Source organism: Haliotis rufescens, unplaced genomic scaffold (assembly GCF_023055435.1).
Source record: "Haliotis rufescens isolate VD_foot unplaced genomic scaffold, xgHalRufe1.0.p SCAF_7, whole genome shotgun sequence".
NCBI classification, from domain to species: domain Eukaryota; kingdom Metazoa; phylum Mollusca; class Gastropoda; order Lepetellida; family Haliotidae; genus Haliotis; species Haliotis rufescens.
In genome coordinates this window covers 56,429,027-56,454,873 of record NW_025964361.1, presented here as the reverse complement: position 1 = coordinate 56,454,873, position 25,847 = coordinate 56,429,027, and the positions used below count along the sequence as shown (strand labels likewise).

Genomic DNA, 25,847 nt, shown 5'->3' with positions numbered 1-25,847 from the left:
TGTGGACGTGGGTGTGGGCGTGGACGTGGGTGTGGACGTGGGTGTGGGTGTGGGTGTGGGCGTGGGCGTGGGCGTAGGCGTGGGTGTGGGCATGGGCGTGGGTGTGGGTGTGGACGTGGGTGTGGACGTGGACGTGGGTGTGGACGTGGGTGTGGACGTGGATGTGGACGTGGGTGTGGACGTGGGCGTGGGCTAGGGCGTGGATGTGGACGTGTGGGTGTGGGTGTGGGTGTGGGTGTCGACATTGGTGTGGATGTTGACGCGGGTGTGGGTGTTGGTGTGGACGTGGGTGTGGGCGTTTGCGTGGACGTTGGTGTGGGCGTGGGTGTGGGTGATGACGTGGGTGTGGGTGTGTATGTGGGTGTGGACGTGGACGTGGGTGTGGACGTGGACGTTGACGTGAGTGTGGGTGTGGACGTGGGTGTGGACGTGTGTGTGGACGTAGGTGTTTATGTGGGTGTTGACGTGGACGTGGGTGTGGGAGTGGGTGTGGGTGTCGACATAGGTGTGGATGTTGACGCGGGTGTGGGTGTGGGTGTGGACGTTGGTTTGGTAGTGGGCGTGGGTGTGGACGTGGACGTTGTTGTGGGTGTGGGCGTGGGCGTGGGTGTGGGTGATGACGTGGGTGTCGACGTGGGTGTGGATGTGGGTGTGGACGTGGACGTGGGTGTGGACGTTGACGTGAGTGTGGGTGTGGACATGGGTGTGGACGTAGATGTGGACGTGAGTGTGGGTGTGGACGTGGGTGTGGGTGTGGGTGTGGGCGTGGGCGTGGGCGTAGGTGTGAGTGTGGGTGTGGGTGTGGGTGTGGGTGTGGTTGTTTGATGTGGGTATGTTTGTTCGCGTATATGGTCATGTGGTTGTTGTGTGGATTGGCTCCTGTGTGATTGTAATCTTTTTTTTACCTATCTTGCTTTTATGCAAGTAATGACATGAATAGTTAAATATCTGATAGCATCCATTGGTCCGTATATATATATATATATTCATGTATATGCATTACATGTATTTAGACGCTTAATAGCTTGGATAAAAACCTACATTCTCAGCCAAGACCTCGGCGTCGGTTTTTATTCTTTACATTAAGCTCATAAACGTTTATTTACGAAGCAGTACGAAGCAGTTTTAAAAATACCACTCCTCCCGTCTTCCTCGCACACGCTATCGTTTGTATGAATATTTTAGACATATATTTAAAAAAGTCCACAATTGCCTTTTCTGTTGTTTCTACAAAGGCTCATTCAATTATTATCCGCCAGGGTAGCGGCGGGCGATTAGGGGTGCACTCATCCATTTAAGGTGTGGGACAATTGGAAGTGGTAACACATAGGGCCATAACCTCGCATGACCTAAGTTGAGTCATGATTGCCTAGTTTAGAGGTTTTCAGAAAACCTTTCTCTCATATTACAACATGATAGGAACGGTTGGGTATATAAAGCCGTATTTCTGGAATATTGCTAAAAGCGGCGTAAAACAATACCCACTCACTACAAGCTCACCTTCTTAGGATATGTATGTGTACGTACAAAACTATTCATGCATATACATTATATCAAATAGTGATGAAAAGGTGGTAAACGTCACAAACACATGCAAAGGCGGGTCAACTGTTCACCTGAAACAAAATGGGAGCAAGTCAAAATATTGTGATCGAACAAGTTTTAAAAATGAGGCATATGCCGCTCATTGAAATCCTGGTGGAAAGAGCATCTCAAAGGATGTGCAATGTAGACACCCAAGGCTGGAGCTGCTGGATTATTACTCGATATAAAGCGAAAGTTAACTATTGAAAAGTTAAAGTTATCCCTCTTGTCATACATTCTTGTGGATAGTTTGGGGTCATTCTAAAGGTTTATGCAATTTTATGATTTTATGGGGAAGGCTTAGCATGCACTCAAGCTGTTTTGGGTTTGGTCCGTGACAGGTATATTACTTCACTGTGATGCAATGGATCGACTGAATTCAATAGATGGTTGATGTCTTACTAAGAACCGCATCCATTTCAAATACTTTAAAATATTGTATTGTCTGTACCGAGGTATAACAATGTCATAAAAGTTCCCCTATGGTGACCAGTTTGGAAATTGCTATATTTCATGTTGTCGTTTTGCTTCCCAACTAGCAAATTTATGTTGCATTTTTCTTAAGACAAACTTATATGGACGCCACCGCATTCAACTAATGTGATGAGATGCAGTCGCAGCACATACTTGCACAATAAAAAAACATAAACCTAACAAAAACTAGGGCTATTACTATGTGCACGATAATATCAAAAGAAGAGCGCGATACAATACAATTCATGTGCGTTGTTCGGGAGTCTCATTTTAACGACAAAGAGAACAAAGTCGACAAGAACCTTCAGCAGCCTCACGAGACCCACAAGTCAGATTAAGTCATACAAAACATTTTTAGTATTCTGATGAGATCCTGCACGACAGATTTAGTAGTCTCATCAGATCCTACACGACAGACTTAGTATTCTGATGGGATCCTCCAAAACAATATCTCATGAGATCCTACAAGTCATCGTCTCATGAGATCTTACGAGAACTAGTCTCTTGAGATCCTACGAGACAGACTTAGTAGTCCCATGAGATCCTCCAATACGTAGTCTCATGATATCCAACAAAACAATGTCTCGTGAGATCCTACAAGTCATCATCTCATGAGATCTTACGAGAACTAGTCTCTTGAGATCCTACGAGACAGACTTAGTAGTCCCATGAGATCCTCCAATACGTAGTCTCATGATATCCAACAAAACAATGTCTCGTGAGATCCTACAAGTCATCGTCTCATGAGATCTTACGAGAACTAGTCTCTTGAGATCCTACGAGACAGACTTAGTAGTCCCATGAGATCCTCCAATACGTAGTCTCATGATATCCAACAAAACAATGTCTCGTGAGATCCTACAAGTCATCGTCTCATGAGATCTTACGAGAACTAGTCTCTTGAGATCCTACGAGACAGACTTAGTAGTCCCATGAGATCCTCCAATACGTAGTCTCATGATATCCAACAAAACAATGTCTCATGAGATTTTACAAGATATAGTCTCATGCGATCCAACACGACATACTGAGTAGTCTCATGAGATCCTACAAGACATAGTCTCATGAGATCCTACAAGACATAGTCTCATGAGATCCTACAAGAAGGAGGTAATTGTCGCATGAGATCGCAGCAGTCGCGTAGCCTAGCGGTTATAGCGTTCGCTCGTCACACTGAAGACCCGGGTTCGATTGCCGATATGGGTACAATGTGTGAAGCCAATTTCTGGTGTGATATTGCTGGAATATTGCTAAAAGCGGCGTGAAATCAAACACACTTACTCCAGCAACATTCCAGCCATTTGACGGGGATCTGCAAATATTAAATATACTGAACAGCATTGAAAACGCACCACCATGAAAATGGATGTATTTTTATCCGGGCTTAAGTCATATGAAAATATATAAGTGAATGAGTAATATACGACGTTCTGGACGAAGCATGAAGAAGAACAGCTCGTCAAAACACATTCCTATTTTTTTTGTGAGCGACATTGCCAAAACGCAACAAATTGCGTGGACATCATGGAAAACGTGTTTTGTTTCACGGGAAGCATGCAGAATAGGGCTATAAAAGACAGACTTTTAAAAGCCACATCACGTGTTGCTGCAGACGTAAAGGGTACTGACACAAGAAATGCCAAGATTAACAGCAGAGGAACGTGAACGTGCCTTGGGCATGCTTCAAGTTGGTACGTCAGGTAGAGTCGTTGCATAACGGTTTCAATGCCATCATTCAACAGTCCTCAAGCTACTGAGCAGATACCAGCAGACAAGAACCACCAGAGATCGACCACGTCCGGGTCAACGTCGTGTAACTACACCACGTCAGGATCGCCATATTGTTCGTCGGCATCTTCGGGATCGTACACTTCCGGCTACCAGGACTGCAGCAACCGTACAAGGCCGACAGGGTTTGATCAGCGCTGACACCGTACGTCGACGTCTTCGCTCAGCAGGGCTACGTGCTCGACGTCCATATGTTGGTCGGTCGACTGCGAGTGTGGCGTCGACGTGGAGAACGTTACAACAGTGACTGCGTTGTACAGACAGATCGATGGGGGGGGGGGGGGGGGAGTGTCATGGTGTGGGGCGTCGTCAGTCATAACCATCGAACAGAGTTCCATGTTTGTCGTGGAAGAGTTAATGCCCTTTACTACAGGAATAACATATTGGCAAATCACGTCATCCCATTCTTTCATCAGCACCAAGATATGCACACCTTTCAGCAAGATAATGGAAGAGCGCACACAGCACGTGTTTCAACATAGTACCTAGCAAACAATAATGTGCCTCTGCTTCCATGGCCAGCCCTGTCACCCGATCTATCGTCAATTGAACATCTATGGGATTACCTGGGTCAACGCCTCTCACGTCGTCCGCAAGTACAGTACCTGAGAGAACTTGAAGATACACTACGTCAAGAGTTGAATGCCCCAGAACACTACTCGCAGACTTATTCGATCAATGAGAAGACGTTGCATGGCCTGTGTTGCTGCCAATGGCGGACATACCAGATATTGACTTTTCATTTTAACCCTATGTGTCCTTACACTGATGACGTAAATGTAATTACTGTGTGGTATTCCCGTTTCCTTTGTCGTCTTTCTTAATAATCCGTCTATTTCTGTTCTAATTAAAATCGGTCATTGCTCAAGTTGTTTTTGTAATATTTCAAGATTTATTGCTGGTGCGTTTCAATGCTGTTCAGTATATTTCGAACATTTTGGTGATGTAAGATTTGATAGTTACTTTAATCATAAGACCGTCACATTGCTTATCACGAATTCGGTACAATGAACATTCCTGGTTGCAATAGAAAAAGTTGCGTCTGTTTTATACATGTCTGCGTCGTGAATCAACCGAGTCAGCGAGCCTGACTACCCGATCCCGTTAGTCGCCTCTTACGACAAGCATAGTCGCCTTTTACGACAAGCATGGGATCCTGAAGACCTATTCTACCCCGGATCGATCAAGTCAAGAGGTTAGTGTTGGACTTTACTATTTCGTCTTGGGTCCACAACATCAACTCTATTACCAACATTTGGACCTACATTTCTCCAAATACTGGAAGCGATATGAAGACCTCTTCTATTAAGTTATTGTGAATTTCGACTGTCACTGTCCCCACTGATCACCATAGCCAAGTGCAAGCGTTTCAACCCTGTCAAATAAACCTCTGGTGGCAGACATAGAATCTTCACCCCACAGTTTTATCACATTGAACTGACGCTCCTGCTCCAGGCTCTTCAGGTACTGGTTTTGTGTAACGCAACGGCTGCTTGTGGTAAGCATCTTTTTATCTTTTCTTGAAATCTATCCATCGTGAATGTCCTTTGCGACCAACTGAGCATTCCATACAGCCGACATCCAACTATGACAGTAAGGTCATCATGCCATCCTCACACTTCTCCCATTCTCCCCCTCTTTATGAACTACCGTCCTCCCCTTGGCCTATATTGAGTAACCGTCACGCCACACCAACTCCAACTTCTTGGGCAGTGAATGGGTACCCGGTAGGACGAGGTGGAAATGTGGTCGTTAATCTTCTAGCGCCTAACAGGCACCTTGGGTTATATACTCCCCAGGGAGCTGAGAATGATTCTTGAGTGCATAATGATCCAGTGACCGGAGTAATAATAGATCCTGGCACAGTCAGGCTGGTTCGGCTCATCATCAGCTCAGGGCCTTTGCCCCTTCTACACGCAGCCAAGACAGCGAATGGGACTTCTCCCAGGAAGCGCTGCCTCATTTGATTTATCAAAAAGGACAAGATCAGGGTTGTTGGCCTGGATATGTCAGAGGCTGTATACGGGCCTATTCGAAAGAATTTTCCATGAATCCCTCTGCATATTCCGGGTCGTACCATGGATGGACCTCTGTGTCAAAACCACAAACACCACAAGCATGACGAAGACGGTAATAAAAGGATCCAGCCACTCCACCATGTCGCTTAAGATATTGTGTTTGTGCCAAAGCGGGGCATCCTCTGACAATGTGTTGGACAGTCTCTTATTATTATTATTATTATTATTATTATTATTATTATGCTACTCTTTTTAATCACCTTGCTTGTAGTAGTCACGCGCAGGCACACATGTGTACAACACACCTCACCACACAAACATAACAGATTACCTGCGTCACCCACAACATAACGGTGCATTGTTAGCGTCCATCTGCTTTTATGTAAAAAGCGTTGATGTAAAATTCGCCTTTTTATATCTGGTCTATTCATGTACGAGATGTTTCGTTTATAATGCTTCGTTGGTGTCATTTATTGCATGTCATACATTGAAGAACACATACGGCACAGTCACAGCTAGCACAAGGTACCTCCACTTACCCAAGTCTAACAACCTTACGTGGCTATCACCCGAGGCCCCCTAGTAGGAACTGGCTGATACGGATCATTAACCTGACTATTACAAGTCAGTAAATCTTCCTGCAATCACACAATTATTAAATGACATTGTGTAGGTCTGAAAGTGAGAAAGTTAAGGATGTGAGTATGAAAGGTAGCATGGAAAGTGTGTGTAGTTAAGCTCACCATATGAAACCTCCGCGTATGACAGTTAGAAACGAATGATTTATATGGATTATGATTGATCCTGTGTTATGAGTGTAAGGTATCAGAAGAAAAGTAACAAAACTTGCCGCCATATCAGACGATCCTGCAAACAAGCAAAACAAAATAAACAATTGTCTAATAATGTATGGTTCTATTATAACTAACAAACACACCATTCACACACCAACCATGGCCTGTCACACACACGTCATTGGATTCATAAACATTACATATTACTTATTGTAATGTACCATGCTTTCATTAATTATAAATGTAAGTATATTTAATTGTAAAAATCTTATAATGTTACCATTTCTTATAAATATGGGTCCACATTATACTGCACATGATAAGGTGCATATTATTTCATGTCCCTCATGAAATGAAATGAAGTAAACCGCTATTTTACTCTGCAATTTTTCCAGATTAATATATTTATATATCTGAGGGTCGTTCACTGTCACTTGCTGACAATCCCTTCATAAAGAAGCGTCTTTACGTTACGACGGGGCTGTATGTGGTAGGTAGGGATATGCCAGATTGTGTTGTTTGTGCCCAACATCCCTCAGATCATTCAACATTTAGTATAATACTGCGCCTATTCATACCTGAAACACTCTCTTGAATAACGTGTCATGCTAATGCTGATTATTGTCCAAAAACGACATTCTTTAAAAGGGCGTTCTGAGACACAGAAATATGGATAAAAAAAGTTACAATTATAATTTCGGGATTTTCCTTATTTCTGTTGCACAATAAGTCATCTGACTGATGTAAACAATTGACTTTCCCTTGCATGTGTTTATGACGGTGCCACAGTTGAGTCAGGATACGCTCACCTATTTGCAAACACCTGAAATCGTCATTATTTGATAGTGATTAATGAAACGCCCATTCATGATACAGTCGGAATCGCACAATCGACTTACCTTTTAGAAGAGACTTCTTAGGAATATGGAATGGGTTTTATCGATTTGTTTACACTCGTTTCATCCCCAGAAGTTGGAACACGTTTTGACAGATGAATGCATATTTTTTAGAACAGTATACATTGTACTTTGTCAGGCTCTAAGTATCAGATGCGGGTAGTAGTCTAACAGATAAATCAGTTTCCTGAGATCCTACAAAACAGATAAATCAATCAGTCTCCTGAGATCCTACAATACAGATAAAGTAGTCCCCCGAGATCCTACAATACAGATAAAGTAGTCTCCTGAGATCCTACAAAACAGAATAAGTAGTCTCCTGAGATCCTATCATACAGACAAATCAGTCTCCTGAGATCCTTCAAAACAGATAAAATAGTCTCCTGATATCCCATAAAACAGATAAAGTAGTCTCCTGAGATCTTACAAAACAGATAACGCAGTCTCCTGAGATCCTACAAAACAGATAAAGCAGTCTCCTGAGATCCTACAAAACAGATAAAGTAGTCTCCTGAGATCCTACCAAACAGATAAAGCAGTCTCCTGTGATCCTACAAAACAGATAAAGTAGTCTCCTGAGCTCCTACCAAACAGAATAAGTAGTCTCCTGAGCTCCTATCATACAAACAAATCAGTCTCCTGAGATCCTTCAAAACAGATAAAATAGTCTCCTGATATCCCATAAAACAGATAAAGTAGTCTCCTGAGATCCTATAAAAACAGATAAAGCAGTCCCCTGAGATCAATCAAAACAGATAAAGCAGTCTCCTGAGATCAATCAAAACAGATAAGCAGTCTCCTGAGATCCTACAAATAGGTAAAGTAATCTCCTGAGGCGGATAAAGAAAACTCTATGTGTGTAAAAAAGAAGCGTGAGAGTATACCTGTTGATGCCTTGTGGAAGTATCGAATGTGATGGTTGGCCCATTTACATACTTTTAAAAGTAGGCCCAGAATCCATATCCATTGACATTGAGATTATTGTCCCACATCCTTGAACTCGTTGAAGAAAACTGTGGAATGCCTTGTTTCCATCTTGAGTCTTGGCATGCTTCAAAAGAGGACCATTAGACAAATAAATGTGTGCAAAAGTGCACAATATAACTCTATCATGAAGAGCCTCCGCGTTAATGAAACAACGCCCTCCCATGAAAATTGGTAAAAATAAGGCATTGGGGAAACAGCGCGGGTGGTGGGGTCTACTGTCTGACATGATGTTTCGTGTGAGTTTGTAAATACCCTGAATGTCTTGTTTCGTCCAATCAACAACACCAAAAGAATAGGAAAGGACGGGTACAGCAGAAGTATTTGTGGCTTTGACTATATTGCGGGCCTTCAGCTCTGAACTCCAGATTTTCTTATGTCTACACTTGTACTCTGCCCGAAGGTTTTCCTTGATATGGGCATTCTGGAGTTTGTTCATATCCTGCATCCCTAAGTACGTATAGGCCTGACCTCCCACGAGATTGTCAATAACTCCTCCCCCAAGTAAATTTACTGATCTTCTCCCTTCTATCTTGCCACGTTTCAGATGAAGATGTCGCAAAAGGACTCCGATATCATAAAAAGGGACTCGACAATGAGAATATGTTTTTTAGTGTGGATCCTCCACTGGCAATAACGTCAAGGTCATCCATTTGAAGGCGGTGAGTAAGAGGTGTTGGTGATCTGTGCTGAGGAGGTCCATGATGATAACCTTCCACTTTGATAAGCAAAATGCTTCAAGGATTGAGTGACAAGGGACTGAAAGAATCGCCCTGAAATATTCCTACTGACTAGCAACATATATATAATCACCTTGCCAATTTGAGGGTATATTTGTATATGGATATTGTAATGAAAAATAATGAAAATAAATTGTGATAAACATTAATGTATACGCTCTTGTAAGCTATGTAGCTAATTTGGTGAACCCTGAATTATTTACTCTTTGCTTTGGAGACGCCCCCCACCCCACCCTCTTAATCCGGAATGAGCAAGGCACCTGCATGACCGACGGTAACCTCCTAAATGCCAGATGCCCCAGTTGTCAGTCTGCTCAGACCAGGATTAGTCAAGGTTGGTCTGTCAAGTAATAGTTACGTGTTTACCTTATATTAAAGTGGAACAGACCAGAAAACATAGATTATGTGAGATTACACTCAGGTTATAGAGAAGTTTAATCTATTTAATGTGTTTTAACACTGTATTTAATGAAAATAATGCAAAACAAACTCAAAGGTTGAAGGATTTTGATAAGTCTTCACTAAAGTTCCTACATTCTATATCATTGAGAAAACTACGCTAAATCTTTGCTAATAGAACGCACGTAACCCGACACAGATCAAACACAACTTATAAACATAATCATAATCTGGTTAATCTGTATCACTTAACGAGTTGGAGTAGCTTAACCTGCACACAGTTGTCATGCTGACGTACTGACATGCAAGACTCCAAACAGAAGAATAACGAAGAAGATATTTGTGTGTCCTAGCATATTGCTCTGGTTTGTGTAGTGTGCCCATAGATGGTTGTAAACTCACGGGAAATCCTGAGACAGTAAAGACTTAATTGTTTTAAAAATGTGTGTGACTTAACGTGTTCCAATGATAACTCTCCAACCTGGTGCGGAATATTCGTAAAACCAGGTGGAGGAAAAGGACTTCAGTCAATGCCCAACTTAGAACTTATAATTACTTTTAAATGAGATCTCTGTGCAGAATATTATGTAAACCTCCCGCCCTACAAAAGATCTGTTCTCGCCTCCCTTCGTTCTGGTTCTATGAAGCTAGACGTTAAAACCGACAGGCTAGGTATCCCGGCTCATAGACGTTATTGTACATTCTGTGTTGACACTCCTGAAGACGGAAAACACTTTCTCCTTGTGTATCCAGTCAACAACGATATCCGCTACAGTGATTTAACAAATTATTTTCTATGAACTGTATTCATGGTATGATATGACTATTCCAAACAATCCCAACGCCGGTATATCATCGAAAGGTAAAATGTGTTTAAAATGCGTGCTCGCAGAAAATTTTATTATAAATAAGTACAATGTTCTCTTTATCGGTCATGCAGTTTCATCTATTATGTAATGCTAGCCTGTCTCGTTTAAGCCTATTTGTTTGCTTAGCAAAATTGGTGAATTTTATATATGGGTTTTTCATGTATGTATGTATGTATGTATGTATGTATGTATGTATGTATGTATGTATGTATGTATGTTATACATGTTATGTGACTGTATGAAGGTACAATATCTGTTTATTTGAATATGTATAATATGTAATCGGGTATATGAATAAATATGTGGATTGCCTTTAAATGTAACCTTAGAACCAACGTATGGAGATATGCATTTATGCATGTGTGTATATGTGCTTATGTGTCTGCATATGTATGTAGGGATATTCATGTATATCTACATGTGTGTAGGGATGCGAGCACGTTTAGGTGTGTGCTGAATTTGCGTATATATATGTACGTGTGAGTTAACGCTAAATTGTGTGCGTGTGTGTGTGCGTGTGTGCGTGTGTGCACGTGCATGCCCAAATCTTTGTGTATGTGGGCATGCATGCTAAGGTGAAATGTATGGAATGGGCATGTGCCCTGTTCGAGGGATATATATGTGCTTACGTATGCGCACATATATATATATATATATATATATATGTGTGGTGCATGTGGGGAAGGGCTCCTTTGTGATTTTAAAATTATATGTACCAATCTTGCTTTTATGCATGTAATGACACGTTATTCTTATATTATCCTTTGTATAATGGCATGTCTCCTAAAGACAAAAACTGGTCCTGCATGGTTCGTTCGTTCGTTCGTTCATTCATTCACTAATTTCGAGAAAAAATCGAACGACGTCCCAATAGGGGATAAATGGAAATATTAAATGTTCTGTAGCCTACGCACGCTGGTGTGATGTACAACGTGGTTTACAACAGGGCTGTTTGTTATGTCCCTTACTTTTTAATCGGTACATCAATGATCTTATGCAGACGATTTTGTTTTAATAGCTGTAAGTAAAAACGAGCTGAATATTTTGTTCGATTGTCTACTTGACTGGTGTGTTTCAAACTAAATGACTATAAATAGTGGCATGTCAGTTATTGCATTTTAGAGGTCCTTCGGTGGTGAGAACTAATGTTTTGTTTTCATTTTGAGATGTTAAGTTAGAAAATGTTGGTTGCTATAATTAATTAGGTTTGCTTGTAACTGAGCATTTTGATTATGCTCGTATGTCCATCCGTGGCAAATTCAGCGAGCAGAGTCCTTGGGTTGCTTTGCACAAACTATAAACTCCTGGGTGATGTGCAGTATCAAACCTATTCTAAGCTTTGTCAGTCTATGGTATGGTCTACTATTGAATAAAGTGTTGCAATATGAGGTACTCATAATATTTCACGCATAAAATAGGCTTTTGTGTAAGTTAGCTCGAAATTGAAACTACTAACATTTTTATGTGGAGTAACGCTTTTGCTCAACAAAAGAAACGAAATTAGAATTTAAGAGTACATGTAAACATTTCTGACCTTTACCGTGCACATTAAAAATGTAAATACACAACCCTTTTGTTTTGTCACAAGTAACAAATCTTATATCTAATTGGTTCCAAATCAGTGAGCGATGTCTTTTATCTAAGAGAATTATTGTAAAGATTTTATTGCACTGTCCTTGATGCTCTGATGAAAGATACCGCCTTTTTAACAAATGAACACAAATAATATACGGTTCATGTCTTTTTATGATGTTGAGAAAGTTGAGTTTATTTTGTCGCATCCTGAAATGGCAATTTAACCTGCTTGAATATCTTGAAAAAACGTATGTCACTTTGTATATACATGTCTGATATTCACCTAACTGTAAATTAGCTCCAGTATTTAATTTTTAGTTACTTTTTCTTTTCTTGTTTCTTATGTAAAATACTCTCTCGTAACGTCTTTGAGAGGCATTTAGAAGCTGGAGTACTAAGTAAGATTAAGATATATCGATGAACAACTTCTTTACAATTATGATTTCTAACACCGTTATCAAGCAAGTGAACAACTTCCTTGTTCCAATACACTTGCTTGCCAACCGTGTCAGAACCTACACCGAAACGTCGCTCCTAATTGTAATAAGAAGTTGTCCATCCCTATACTTTATCCTTACTTAGTATTCTCTCGAAGTTCCGCATGGAACGGCTCAGCATTCTGATGTATTTTATCTCGTATATTTTTTGTTTGTATCATATGTTGAGGTGAGACTTAAGTAATCTATCTGTCCGCCTGGTTGACCAGTCCTATTGAGTAGGGAGATGTGAAAACTACATGAAATGGTCATAGTGTGGGACAGCATCGCACGCCATGTTGAAAAGCGACGTGTAAAAGTTAGCACCAAGACTTGAAAACCTTGATTGTAAATTTTAGAGCCATGTGTATTATTTTATATAGTTTCTATTTGATTATTCAGCAAGACTAGACAGAAACGAGTGTTTCTTTTCATGGTTGGTTGGGTACATACACGAAGTCTCACACTCATGTAGATGAGGGGATGCACTCGTTTCCCATGTCAAATGGTATATATATGGACTAAACCTTATGCAAAATATATTGACCATAAAAGGCAGTTGACCGTTTTCATAAGCCAATGAAACAAATTCAGCATATATGTTTCCACATTTCCCCACCAAATCAAACAGAAATTGCAGATTATGTAAGTTATATGAATATCATTAGTTGAATGTATAAATACACCCTTTTGACAGAAACTCGGATAGTTCTCCAATAATCATTTCTTCGTAGGTGTCCTGCATGTGAATCCTTAGTAAGATGGAAGCTCCCGCCCATCAAGTTTCTCGTCACTACAATTGCTTGTACCACAGCGGTAAGACATATCCGGCGTCGTATGGAACCCCAGGCAGTATTTCAGGTAGGCGTTTAAAATATACATAAGACTTTGGTCTGTGGAGATCATTATACATATATTTAAACAAGCGACAAAACCCTTTAAATATTCATAAAACATCTTTCAAAGTCGATTGTACGACTCAAACTGTATCATGAGTAGGAAGTAGGACAGATTATTTACAATTTACAACAATACAGTGCATAAACCGAATTTAATGTGCAATATTACATAGTCCGATCTCAATGAAAGGCAATGACACTTTTTAGATTTGGTACTGCTCCACTATAACCGATGTCTTTTATCTGAGAGAAAATGCTTTTATTGTAAAGATTTATTGCACTGTCCTTGATGCTCTGATGAAAGAAACCGCCTTTTTAACAAATGCACACAAATAATATACGGTTCATGTCTTTTTATGATGTTGAGAAAGTTGAGTTTATTTTGTCGCATCCTGAAATGGCAATTTAACCTGCTTGAATATCTTGAAACAACGTATGTCACTTTGTATATACATGTCTGATATTCACCTAACTGTAAATTAGCTCCAGTATTAAATTTTTAGTTACTTTTTCTTTTCTTGTATCTTGTGTAAAATACTCTCTCGTAACGTCTTTGAGAGGCATTTAGAAGCTGGAGTACTAAGTAAGATAAAGATATATGGATGAACAACTTCTTTACAATTATGATTTCTAACACCGTTATCAAGCAAGTGAACAACTTTCTTGTTCCAATACACTTGCTTGCCAACCGTGTCAGAACCTACACCGAAACGTCGCTCCTAATTGTAATAAGAAGTTGTTCATCCCTATACTTTATCCTTACTTAGTATTCTCTCATAGAACAGTGCATAAATTGTATTTACCAAGAGGACTCTGTTTGATTTATTATTGAAAACTTAGATACATTGTTCAACAAATATGTTTTACTATTTTCAAACTGAATTTTAAAGACAATTTGCGTATTGTGAAAACATCCATGTGACCAATCGTTTTTTAAATACTTGCATGTACTTGGAAAAGTACATGATTTGTTGGCATCACTGCACAAGACTGATTATCAAATTTTCCCTTTTTCCTATGAAAAAACCCGTCACTACTTTAATACGGTTTCTTTCAAACACATTGTTAAATTTATTGCTTAAAATAAAAGTGACAAGTCCTCTTCCTTATTCATAAGAAATCTCTGCTAAAAACAGAGTCGATTGCACGATTCCGACTATGAAACACGGGATCATATCGTAGAAGTCAAAATAGGGAACTGCGTCAGATATAATTTTTATCGCTGATGCGTCAAATTTGGAAATGCCCACCAAATGTCAAGCGTGAAACGTTTTGAAAGCATTAACATGGCCTTGAATATTGCAAAACATGATTTAACCACGAGGTGCTTGTGAATGTTCGGGACACAACACATTACCTTGCCTTACAACAGCTTCAGATAATGGCTTAGATACACATCGACATTGTCCAATGCATCTGAGTACACTGTATGTGGTGGTATTGTCCTGAATTTATGCAGGTGTGACATTATAGCCCCAATAAATGCACTACCTTTTGAATTATCATTAAAAAATTAATATATCCGCACTCAATGTTATTCTCGTGAGCAAGCATTTGATGTCAGACACTGTCACCGTTTGAAGTCGTTATGACAATGTCAGCATTTACACATGTGCAGAAATTGAGGAATAAAGGAATAAAGGCTATTTATCAGCGGTTTTCATCCGAACATTTAACCACCACAACCATAACCATAAGTTGATTTTTCCTGCAGGCTAAATGAGACCGCGTCAATAAAGAAGGGCAGATCCCCTTGTGAAAGGATGGTGTACAAGTTTACATCTAAGCTAGCCCAAGACCGCGTCGAAACATGAACCTTGGAACTCTGCTCAGTGGGAAAATAAGTTTCATCCTAAAGATTAATAATAATGATAATAATAATAATAATAATAATAATAATAATAATAATAATAATGTACTGCCTGACACGGTACAGAAATGAGTGTCATCCAAGCGAAGTGCCATTTCAAATCGACCCAGACTCAACTTTTTAAGGAGAGGCTATCTGAACGACCACTCCATCGAGTATATGTGCAGTGTATTGAGAAGCCCAGCAACCCTGCAGAATCCTTCGCTTGGATGAAGTCGGCTGGCCTGAAAAGTGAAACAGAAGGATTTCTGTTTGCTCCTCAGGACAAGTCACTTCCCACTCGAAACCGTCAATGTGTGATTTTGCATCAAAATGTAAATATAAAATGGGGTGGCTCGATAATTTTATTACCGTCTTCGCCATGCTTGTGGTTTGTACGACCCAGAATATGTTGAGGGCGTCATGGAAAAATGATAAATACAAAATTCTTTGGAATAGGCCCATTTACAGCCTCAGACGTATCCAGGCCAACAAACCTGATTTTGTCCTTTTTGATAAATCCAATGAAATCATTTATGTCATTGAATTTTCTGTCCCTTTTCACACTTATGTGATTGGTAAGATTGAGGAAAAACATGGCAAATATGAGGACCTCGCTTTCGAAATGTCAAGCTTGCATCCCAAGTACCAAGCTGGCCGACTCCGAATTGTTCTCAGTGTACCTTCCAATCTTTTCATTGACATTGGGAGCGTGCCAAGGTTTGCTCCCAGTAATACAGCTGTTCTGACAATCTGAGTAATGCAGAAGGCTGCAGTGTTGGGGACTCGACATATTCTCCGTTCCGGGTGGGTTCGACAAGGCAGTGCTTCCTGGGAGAAGTCCCATTCGCTGTCTGGGCTGCGTGTAGAGGGGGCAAGGGCCCTGAGCTGATTATGAGCCTAACCAGCCTGACTGTGCCAGGATCACCCAAACCCTCTTTGCTGCATTTTGTATTTTGATCTGTACATAATCATAATGATGATGAGTGAATGAAAATAAATAAATATATGAATAAATGAACGAACGAACAAACGAACGAATAAATAAATAAATAAATACCTTTTTCTATGAATCAGTATCAAATATCATATAATCAATAATCTCGGCTTGCATAAGTTAGCATCCTGATAGTTCCCTGTGGAATCTTATAGTCTAATGACACATTTTAAACCAATAACTAAGGGACAGGAAAACTTAGTGATAGTGATTCATATACACATGCTTATGATATGGTCGGAATCCCACAACGTACTCTGCTTTCAACAGAGTGACCCAATGAAAGGTTAGCATTTCTGTTATCATGAGACTTTATATAACTGTCATAGAAGTATAACACTAAAAAGGTATCAACAAGTTCAATAAACACAATACGTAACTTCATGGAGTTACATACCAGACATCTTCCTCTGGCGATTTCACAAACTAAGGTAGTAGGGTAGGTAGCTTAGCAGATTAAGTACTCAGCCGAAATGCCGTCGAGAAACCTTATAGCCAACTTCCCGTGGCAAGCGTGTCCAACAGCCTAGATCAAGGCCTAGTTTCTACCCTCGACCAGGCTCGACCCTGGCGCCACCACGCGTTGTTCATGACTTGTCCCCCTTGTAATGAAAACGCGATATCCAATCAGATCGCTGTTCTTATCTCGTATGGCTTCACAGCGATGGCGACTGTGACGAACTAGTCGGTCAGATAACGAAAACATTCGCGATTTCATCCGTGACAGACAGATAATCATAGGCAATCGCTGGGGTGAAAAAAAGACACATTCGTGTCAACAAAGACAGGCAGCGGTAAATCACTTACGTGCGAACATGTGGATGTTGTTTTGTGAAACGTTCTCTGATTGGACTATTGATATTTGCGATAGTCCAATCATATTTAACACATGAAAATGTGCTTGATGTGCCAAGACTTTGATTAAAAGGCTAGTGGGCGCTCTTGCCTCGGGAAGATGCCTTATAACAGTGCCGCGAGAGATCTGGAGTATTGCTAAATACAGCGTAAAATGTATACGACTGTCACCGGGTCGTAAAACCAGTCTAATGACCATACCGCTTCCCTCTCCGGCGTCGTCACCGTTCGGCAAACTCCAGCGGTCGTCGTTGTCCAGTTGCTTTACATCCATTGTAATTGGTGACCCGAAAATTATATTATCTAGCGCATTTTATTTTAATCGCATACTTTTATCAAGTATTGATTTGATATATGTTATCTTATGTATGTTTGTTACCTTATCCATGTATGAAAATGTTTTAGTATCTTTGATTTTCACACAGTAGCACGATTATCTAGAACTGGTCGATATTATTCGTGTTTTTATGGTCATTTTTGGGGTAAATCTTTAGTGGAACTGTTGGACTGCTTATGTTTAGCGCTTTATTTGGTACTTACATCTTCCGTTTTGGTTTAGTACTTAGTTTGCTATTTGGGTTTTTCACAATGAAAACACGCTTTGTTTCGCTCGCCATTCTATATCAATCCCCTCCTTACCCAGAGAGGTTGCTTTCTCCGAGGTCCGCGTGTCATGATAAAAAAAACCCAACTCTTTGCGAAATACTGTGTCTTCACGCCCAGGTATCGCTATTTTGCTATTCAGACGTTTTTCGTCTATTTTATTGTTCAACTGATTTATTTTAGTGACAGATCCGTTGTGTTTATTTCCTGCTCTATAACCCAGCCGAAGCCGAAGCTATTCGAGTGTTGAGTTAATTTACTCGCAGCCGACTTGTGAGTTAGTTGGTGGCAATCAAATCTCAGGTCAGTAAAAATATACACCCCCTATATGTAAGTAGAGAAAAGGAGCGTCACTCGCCATCTTACTGGTTTGTCTGCATTCTATACCCAGGTCGACTTTTTAATGGTTCACTTATTGACAAGCACATTTCTGGTCGTTGATTGATGGATACCACATTTCTACACATGTACATGCCATTTGAATTGGATTAATATCCCTTACTTACCGAAATATTGACAATTTATTACTGACCAACAACAAGTTCCTGTGAATCAAATTAATTCCCAAATGAGATCATGGCCCACTTAAAAGTGAAATTAAAAACATCAATGAGTTACAAAGGATTCCAATAAGTCTGTACTGGCTTCAGCATCAGCAGTCCTGTCATTTAATACTAGCCCTTATTAGGTTTACCTCGATAACATATGTTGTGGCGTTCATTTCTGCCACCCTCACTTCCTGATTCAGGCCAATGAGTGAGTGAATAAGAGAGTGCTACCGGTCGAGCTGGGATTGCGTGCCCCCTTCAGAAGCTTCTGGTGTCGTTCGCTGTTTTTCGCTGCTTCATTAATATGAGTGTCAACGCTGTATTGTTGCTTGTGCCCAGTGGAATGTCTTTCGACAGATAATCGAAACTGATTATTCTCTGATATATACAGATTTGGATACACTTTCCTTATATCATTTTGCAACTCTGAGTTTCACGCACGCATGGTATTGCGTACGATCATCAGGCATAATGAAACATGGTTTTTAGTTTGACCCTTTCTTTTTTGCTCGGCTTGGGGGTTTACTATGGCGACAGGTGGAAATGAGCTCGCTTCTTTTGTTAAGCTTGTTAGCTGTTAGCATGAGAATCTCGAGCTTCTCTTCCATGCATAGAATGGCGAGCCGAGCAAAAAAGAAAGGGTCAAACTAAAAACCATGTTTCATTATGCCTGATGATCGTACGCAATGCCATGGGTGCGTGAAACTCAGAGTTGCAAAATGATATAAGGAAAGTGTATCCAAATCTGTATTTATGCTCTACTTTGTATTGAGCACTCTCTTCTGCAATTGGATCATACTTGTGTGTGTATATATATATGTATATATATATATATATATATATATATATATATATATATATATATATATATATATATATATATATATATTTTTGCCCATGTTCTTGCGTAACATTTATCGGTTACAACTCAAATCAGTAAGTGCGCATCTGAATTAATATTATGTTTGATCAAATAATGATTGCAGCGTCATAAATGTAATATATACCATGTCTTTTAAGGAAATGGTTTGCAAAGTTTTGTTCACTTTATACATTTCAAATTTTAATGTGAGGTCAAACTTTTTTTACTTGCTTTACGGATCCACCGATCCTAAATTATGTTGAAATTGAAAAAAAGATAAAATTCAGAATTTTCTCTTTTTATCGATAAGCTGATAGCGTATTGCACCATAAAATATTTTCTGGAGAGGTCGACAAAAATTAAACATGAGAGTCAAAATAAAGCTTTTCCTGAAATAGATAGATTCACAACAGTATTTCTGCTGGATTTGACAGGTTTACATTGCGGGTCAGGTAAACCGGCCACGCCGTAGTCACGTCAAAATAGTATTTAAGTTTATAAACCTATCAGTCATATCATTCATTTATTAAAACTATCTCTTTTCACATTGTCTGAAAATATGTTCTTCATTTCAATTTATCATGCTTTATCGATATATTTAAAATCATTAACTATTTCCCAACATGGTATGTAAAAAAACCCATAATTCAGTCATAATGCTTCGATAACCGGTTCATGTCGAATATACCAAAGAGCAAAATATAGACGTTTCAAACGAATCTATAAATAAATTAAATCAAGCAATAAATAAAAACAAACAAAATATTTCCAAAAGTTGTCAAACGTACATCTGTGTCACCATTTCCTACTTTTCGTGCGATCGTGAAATGTAAGTCAAATGACTTCATGGCTTTGGCCGCCTCGAATGTTAGTCTCTGACACGATGTTAAATGCCCAAATGAATATAAGAGAAATCTTTGTCACATGCCGTCACAGGACGACACGTCCACGAAATGCCATAATGTTAATATAGGTCGCGTTTTCCTGTTTAAAACGCTCAGAATAACACGATTTAACCAAAACCTTTCGTTTAAATATGAAATTTATCAATCACTGGGACGGTATCCATTGCTGTACTTGAATTTGATCATAACGATACTTATAGCAGATTACGGCAAAATAGCATCATTAGAAACCAATTTCTATCTGATAAATTCGTTTGTTACTACTTCAAAAATACTCCTGGCGAGGTTACTGTTTTATGTTTACAGCTTTCTAACGATACTAAATTAACACCGAAGGAATCTTCACACGTTTTATTCATACAGTTTCGAAAACGGAAGTATGTCACTGAGCGAAAATCCACTGTTATTGGGAAATATCTGTATATTTTAAATTTTAATCAGAATTTTCCGGTTACGTAAACTATGAAAATAAAAAAAGTGGATATTGTGAAATTTTACAACAGCCAAAGATCGGCACAATTTTCGCTTCCTTTGGGCCTTATCTGGACGCTATAAATGTGTTAGCATACATTATTAAATAACTAATTTAATTTTGTTGTAAATGCATTAATTAAATAGTGTGATAAACACCGCCTTTATATTTATAAACAGTGGGATCAGATCTTTTAAATGAATGAATGAATGAATGAATGAATGAATGAATGAATGAATGAATGTCTTGGTTTCCTCTGAACAAATCCGAAGATTCTCAAAACATCAGAATTATGTAATGAAATAATTAAATAACAAAATAATCAAATGTCCCTCATATGTATAGTCTGTAAACAGTGCGAAATATTGGTCAGATATTTTAATTTGATATAAATACTTTGAGAATCCTATAATAGTGAAATGCCACGTTAATTCATCAATGTCATTGTTATGTGCACCAAGAAAGAATGCTAACATATCATGGTCTTCCATCATCTCTAATTTAACATACATTTCAACATCACGATTATCAATTAGAGTGGAAAAGAATACACCTCTCTCTCTGAAAGTATACCTTAACAGTTTAAGATGACATAGTGATAATAATCATGAACAAAAGTATTACATTTTGTACATTCCTTAGATATTTTGCTTCTGGATCCAGTCCTAATTACATACTGTATTTCTTCTCTCAATTCTGGATGTAACACTAGAATGCTGAATAACAAATGAAGAGTAAGCGTTGAGCGAATTTTAGAATATCGAAACAGGTCAGGTCCACATGATAATTTATATTGCCATACATCTTCCTCGTGGGTAATTTCATGTAATACAATCTATTGCGCGTATTCTTCGCAGGGAATTCCCCTGTGCAAACGTAGAGAAATACATGATGAAGTAGATTATATTTCTTAGCTGTTGAAAGCAACACTCCACATAAACTCCACATAAATTATTGTTAAGAAAATAATAGAGTGACGTAGATGCGCAGTAGTTTTACAAATTGAGACACATGAGTTGTTGCAAAGACGCCCCAACAGCTGTAGTCTACATTTAGCTACATAGCCAACCATGCTCCAAAGTTCTTAGATTCGCAATAGTGGCATGAATAGGAGAACGTTTGTCAAAACCATGTATAATCCTGGAAAAGTAACGTTGGGTGCTTTCAGCTAATTCAGGATCTTTACCATGGAAAAGTAATCCACATCTATAAAAACTTGCTGTTAAAATAATTCTTTTCCATATCTGAATATTTGCATACTGATGTAAATCACTACTTTTCAGACCAACAGAGAGGAGAGAGTTAATACTGCGCCTTACTTTTGTGCAGCTCTCTTCAATATATAATTTGAAAGGACGATTACTTTGTAGAACAACACCCGCATATTTTACATTATCAAACACAGGTATGTCATAATCCCCAAAGTGATAAGCATACGTACACAATAATTGCTTCTTTTAATGAAACATAACAATTTTACTTTTCGATGCATTATAAGTTTGGATGCGTAATTAACAACTGTATCTAAAGCTGTTTACAGACCTTTAGGGCTGAAACTGAGTTGTATCATCAGCAAGTAGCACGCATGGTAAACTAGCATTATATATGCATATTCCTGCATCTAACTGCCGAAGCTCAGTTATGAGGTCATTTATGTACACAAGAAGAAGTCAAGCTGAGATAACTCTACCCAGACCTATACCTTGTCTAACAGCAAATGCATCAGATTGTTCGCCCTTATACTAAACACACGCAAACATGAAAGTATAACAGTGGTGTAACAGAGACCACATGTTACCTCATACCAAAGATGATAAAGTTTTACAAAGAGACCCGAGTGCCATATTCGATCAAAAGCTTTCTCGTTATCTAGAAATGCTGTGTACACATTCCATGAGGGTAAATAGCGACAGCAACGTGCTCAAACTGCAACATATCGGGAAAATTACAGGCATTTCGGGATGTCCACGTTTCTAATGTTCTCAAAAAGCTTACTAAGGCAAGATGTTAAAGTAATACCTCTATAATTGACAGGGTTTGATTTATCTTTGTTACCCTCATAAATAGCTATAATTATCTTTAGGCTTCAGGTGTGTACTGAAGTCTTAGAATTGCATTAAATAGTGGTGCCAACTTCCGCACTAGCAGCTCACCGCCAAACATCACATGTTTATTATCAACAAAGTCAGGGCCAGATGATCTTTTTCTTCATCAGTTTCTGTACATATCTAGAGACTTCGTGAACGGATATTTCAGCACACAAAATCCGTAAAGCAAGTTAAAAAGAAGATATAAATAGCCAACGCAGAGAATAAACAATGTCGATTATCTGCCAAAACAAATTCAAATGGGCGTAAAAGGAAAATAGTGGTGAAAGTTATATGAATGGAACATTTAAGATCAGCGACACAATGTGCTTAAAAAATAAGAAAGTAATCTCGTGTGGATGGCGTTTTGAAACGGTGTTGTGTATATCCTCATTCATGTTCGACGAAGTGTGTACAAACATGCGTAGGGGGAGACAAAACCCGCGATGTATTCAGCAGATAATTTTGTAATGGGGTTGGTTTTGGGTAGATTATTTGCCTATTCTGTACGCTCGACGGTTTCGACCCTTTCTAACGTGTATACGGTTTTTACAGTCGTGTATTGTTATTAGATCGCATTTGAGCAGAAATGTCTGGATAAATGTCGTGCGGTGTATTATATATGTATAATATAAAAAAATAAAATAAAATAATAATGTAAAAATTTGCAGAACACAGAACGCGACAAATTATTTCGTGTAAATTCAAATACCACCTGAGTAGCTCCACTTAAATAATACGCTGTAAGCATGGCTGAGAAAGACGGGTCGAAAGGAACCAACAACATAAGTCCTTGTGGGAAGGTTTTCGTCACGCTGACGATGCATAGATCTTAATGTAGCAGGGCGTGGAGTCATCCCACAGATGACATCCTTACCTTGTCAGCTTGCTGACGGGGTTAACCTCTTTGGTCATGTGGACAAGGCGTCCGACTTCTGATCAGAAGGTCCGTGGTTTGAATCCCATCAGGGGACTCGGAAATTTTATGGCCGCTACATTGGCGCCCAACGTGGGGCTGAGCACGTTCATATTAAATTTGAGCAAAATAAGCCTCAGTACCCTACTATGCGGCCTGGGACGTGCCTTCTGTTGACGCGGGAGTATGTAGCAGGGCGTGGAGTCATCCCACAGATGACATCCTTACCTTACATATTTGGTGGCGATGGAGTGGTTTGTGGAATGTCATTGAGAAACATATTTGGTGGCGATGGAGTGGCTTGTGGAATGTCATTGGGAAACATATTTGGTGGCGATGGAGTGGTTTGTGGAATGTCATTGGGAAACGTATTTTGTTGCGATGGAGTGGCTTGTGGAATGTCATTGGGAAAAATATTTTGTGGCGATGGAGTGGTTTGTGGAATGTCATTTGGAAACGTATTTTGTGGCGATGGAGTGGCTTGTGGAATGTCATTGGGAAACATATTTTGTGGCCATGGAGTGGTTTGTGGAATGCCATTTGGAAACATATTTTGTGGCGATGGAGTGGTTTGTAGACTGTCATTGGGAAACATATTTTGTGGCGATGGAGTGGTTTGTCGACTGTCATTGGGAAACATATTTTGTGGCGATGGAGTGGTTTGTGGAATGTCATTGGGAAACGTATTTTGTGGCGATGGAGTGGCTTGTGGAATGTCATTGGGAAACAGCTTGCTGACAGGGTTAACCTCTTTGGTCATGTGGACAAGGCGTCCGACCTCTGATCAGAAGGTCCGTGGTTCGAATCCAATCACGGAACTCGGAAATTTTATGGCCGCTACATATGTAACAGGAGAGGCAGATTCACTAGTCTCTTTTATTTCTTGTTCAGGTAGGTAAACCATAGTATACATGCCATTTAATAATTTGATATCACAAAACTATGGAATACTGATATGGATATTAGTGCAAATCTCGACCTTTGGAAACGAGCTAAAATGCCCAAAGTACCAGAATGCGAGATCGCGAGAACACGATAACGCGAGAAGGCGATAACGCGAGAACGCGAGAACGCGAGATTTGACCAAAATCTCTCGATCTCGCATTCTTGTGTATTTTGTACATAACATTTTTTGTCAAAAGTCGACAACGCGAGAATGTGACATTTGGACATGATATGAAATCGCGTAATCTCGCAATCTCGACTTGCCAAATCAGGCCACAAAAACGCGAGAATGCGACATTTCATTTTCTCGCAACGGTTCTTGGGTTCTCGGAAATCTCGCTTTTTAGACGTTATCCGTGCGCAGACGTAATATCATAAATTCAGTGCGACTGCACGCTTTATTAGTCCCGATGTCATGCTTTGTACTTGCACTTCATTTTCAATGTAGCATTCAGCAAAATTTATATATATATTCAAAAATGAGGTTAATGTTCACTCGGTGTACATGTAATATATAACAAAATAATAAAGTCCACGTTAGTCCATCATCTTCTATATATTCACAACAACAAGTAGTAATTGAATTTGTTGACATGGCAGTAGTGCCATGTACCCTGATTAGGGGTTTCAGAGATTCAATGGTATATTTTATATAATTCCAGATCTTTGTCCCTGACGACAACAAAGATGACAGATACTGGTGTCGGAGGAAGAAGAACAAGGAGACAAGGAGGTGGCTTGCGTGCTGTCATTGGGAAACATATTTTGTGGTGATTGAGTGGTTTGTGGAATGTCATTGAGAAACATATTTTGTGGCGATGGAGTGGTTTGTGGAATGTCATTGGGAAACATATTTGGTGGCGATGGAGTGGTTTGTGGAATGTCATTGAGAAACATATTTTGTGGCGATGGAGTGGTTTGTGGAATGTCATTGGGAAACATATTTGGTGGCGATGGAGTGGTTTGTGGAATGTCATTGGGAAACATATTTTGTGGCGATGGAGTGGTTTGTGGAATATAATTGGGAAACATATGTGGTGGCGATGGAGTGGTTTGTGGAATGTCATTGGGAAACATATTTGGTGGCGATGGAGTGGTTTGTGGAATGTCATTGAGAAACATATTTTGTGGCGATGGAGTGGCTTGTGGAATGTCATTGGGAAACATATTTTGTGGCGATGGAGTGGTTTGTGGAATGTCATTGGGAAACGTATTTTGTTGCGATGGAGTGGCTTGTGGAATGTCATTTGGAAACGTATTTTGTGGCGATGGAGTGGCTTGTGGAATGTCATTGGGAAACATATTTTGTGGC

The 25,847-nt window shown here is 39.5% G+C and overlaps 1 protein-coding gene across 3 annotated transcripts in view; it reads left to right on the top strand.

The window, feature by feature from the left end:
- The window catches only part of LOC124133737 (arp2/3 complex-activating protein rickA-like), a 134,412-nt gene that overhangs the window by 102,157 nt on the left and 6,408 nt on the right, over positions 1–25,847 (top strand). For all 3 annotated transcript variants that reach the window (XR_007218974.1, XM_048387529.1, XM_048387528.1), the window contains exons 2-3: positions 13,332–13,458; positions 25,198–25,268. Coding sequence is in view for 2 of the 3 variants with exons in the window: in XM_048387529.1 (XP_048243486.1) it covers positions 13,332–13,458; positions 25,198–25,268 (198 nt within the window). In the remaining variant the exon portion in view is untranslated. The remainder of the gene's footprint in view (positions 1–13,331; positions 13,459–25,197; positions 25,269–25,847) is intronic.